At 47.4% G+C, this 1,210-nt stretch overlaps 1 protein-coding gene across 1 annotated transcript in view; it reads right to left on the reverse strand.

The window, feature by feature from the left end:
- The window catches only part of uimc1 (ubiquitin interaction motif containing 1), a gene marked incomplete in the record, with an annotated part of 98,508 nt that overhangs the window by 31,182 nt on the left and 66,116 nt on the right, over window positions 1-1,210 (reverse strand). Inside the window, 1 exon segment of the mRNA XM_032511640.1 lies at window positions 1,015-1,063. Within this exon segment, the coding sequence (XP_032367531.1) occupies window positions 1,015-1,063 (49 nt within the window).

The following is a 1,210-nucleotide window of genomic DNA, read 5'->3' on the forward strand; positions in this document are numbered from 1 at the left end:
GGGTTTGTGCTCTAAATGTAATTTTAAGTCGTTTTATACAAAGAAATGTGTTTGTGTTTTTTTTTACATAACAACATATAAATTGTTTTTAAATTGTTATGTCATGATGTTCGAGAACCAAAACTTCATTTTGAAAACCCCGGTCAGCTGTTAACCATAGAGAGCTGTTGATGTTAGCTTTTTGACATGGCTGGGATACCATAACCACCGTGGTTCTGGGGAGGGAAACATAAACACCGTGGTCTTGTTGAGGAAACCCTAAACCAACCGTGGTCTGGGTGATGAAAATTAACCAGAACACCGTGGTCCGGGGATGAAACCAGAACCACCGTGTTCTTGGTGATGAAACCAGAAACCATCGTGGTCGGGGAGGAACCAAGAACCACCTTGGTGCTGTGTGATAAACCAGAACCAGACCGGGTCGGGGACAACCAACCACCGTGGTCTTGGAGGGACAACCAAACCACCGTGTTCCTTTGGGGAGGAAACCAGAGATAACAATAGCACCGTTGGCCGTCTGGGAGGAAAAAACAACAAACCAGAAGAACCACCGTGGTCGTCCCTCTCCTGGGTAGGATAACACCAAACCCCCGTGTGGTCATTAGGGGAGGAAACCATAAACCACCGTGTCGTGGGGATTAAAAAAACAAGTAAGACGGGTGACATAACCATCGCGTTGGTTCTGGTGGAGGACACCAATAACCACCGTGGTCTTTGCGGGTGGGGTGGGGGGTACATGTGGAGGAAAACCAGAACCACCCGTTTTCTGTTGGTAGGATACACCATGAACCACCGTGTTCTGGGGAGACAACCACAGCTGCTGCTGGCTCTCAGGCTGGGGAAGATCCAGCTGGTTGTTAGAGAACTGGAGAGTAGAACCAGCACCAGAACTGGCACCAGCACCAGAACCAGAACCAGCACCTGGCTAGCCTTGGTGGAAAAGACACACCAGAGACCCACTGATCAACAGGCTCCGATCAGTCTTTCCTGACCCCCCTGACATCAGACTGGTACCTGATTGCTTCTTAAAGCTGCCGTCTTGATTGTGATCAGTCTCGCCGCCCTGTGTTTAAAAACAAGAAGAACAGGAAATTAGAAAAGATATCTGAGTGCTACAGCTGGAGTACTGCAGGAGAAAAATACCCTTTAGATTAGATCAGATTAGATCAGATCAGATTAGATCAGATTAGATCAGATCAAATCAGATTAG

The sequence above is a fragment of the Etheostoma spectabile genome, unplaced genomic scaffold, assembly GCF_008692095.1.
Source record: "Etheostoma spectabile isolate EspeVRDwgs_2016 unplaced genomic scaffold, UIUC_Espe_1.0 scaffold405, whole genome shotgun sequence".
NCBI lineage: Eukaryota > Metazoa > Chordata > Actinopteri > Perciformes > Percidae > Etheostoma > Etheostoma spectabile.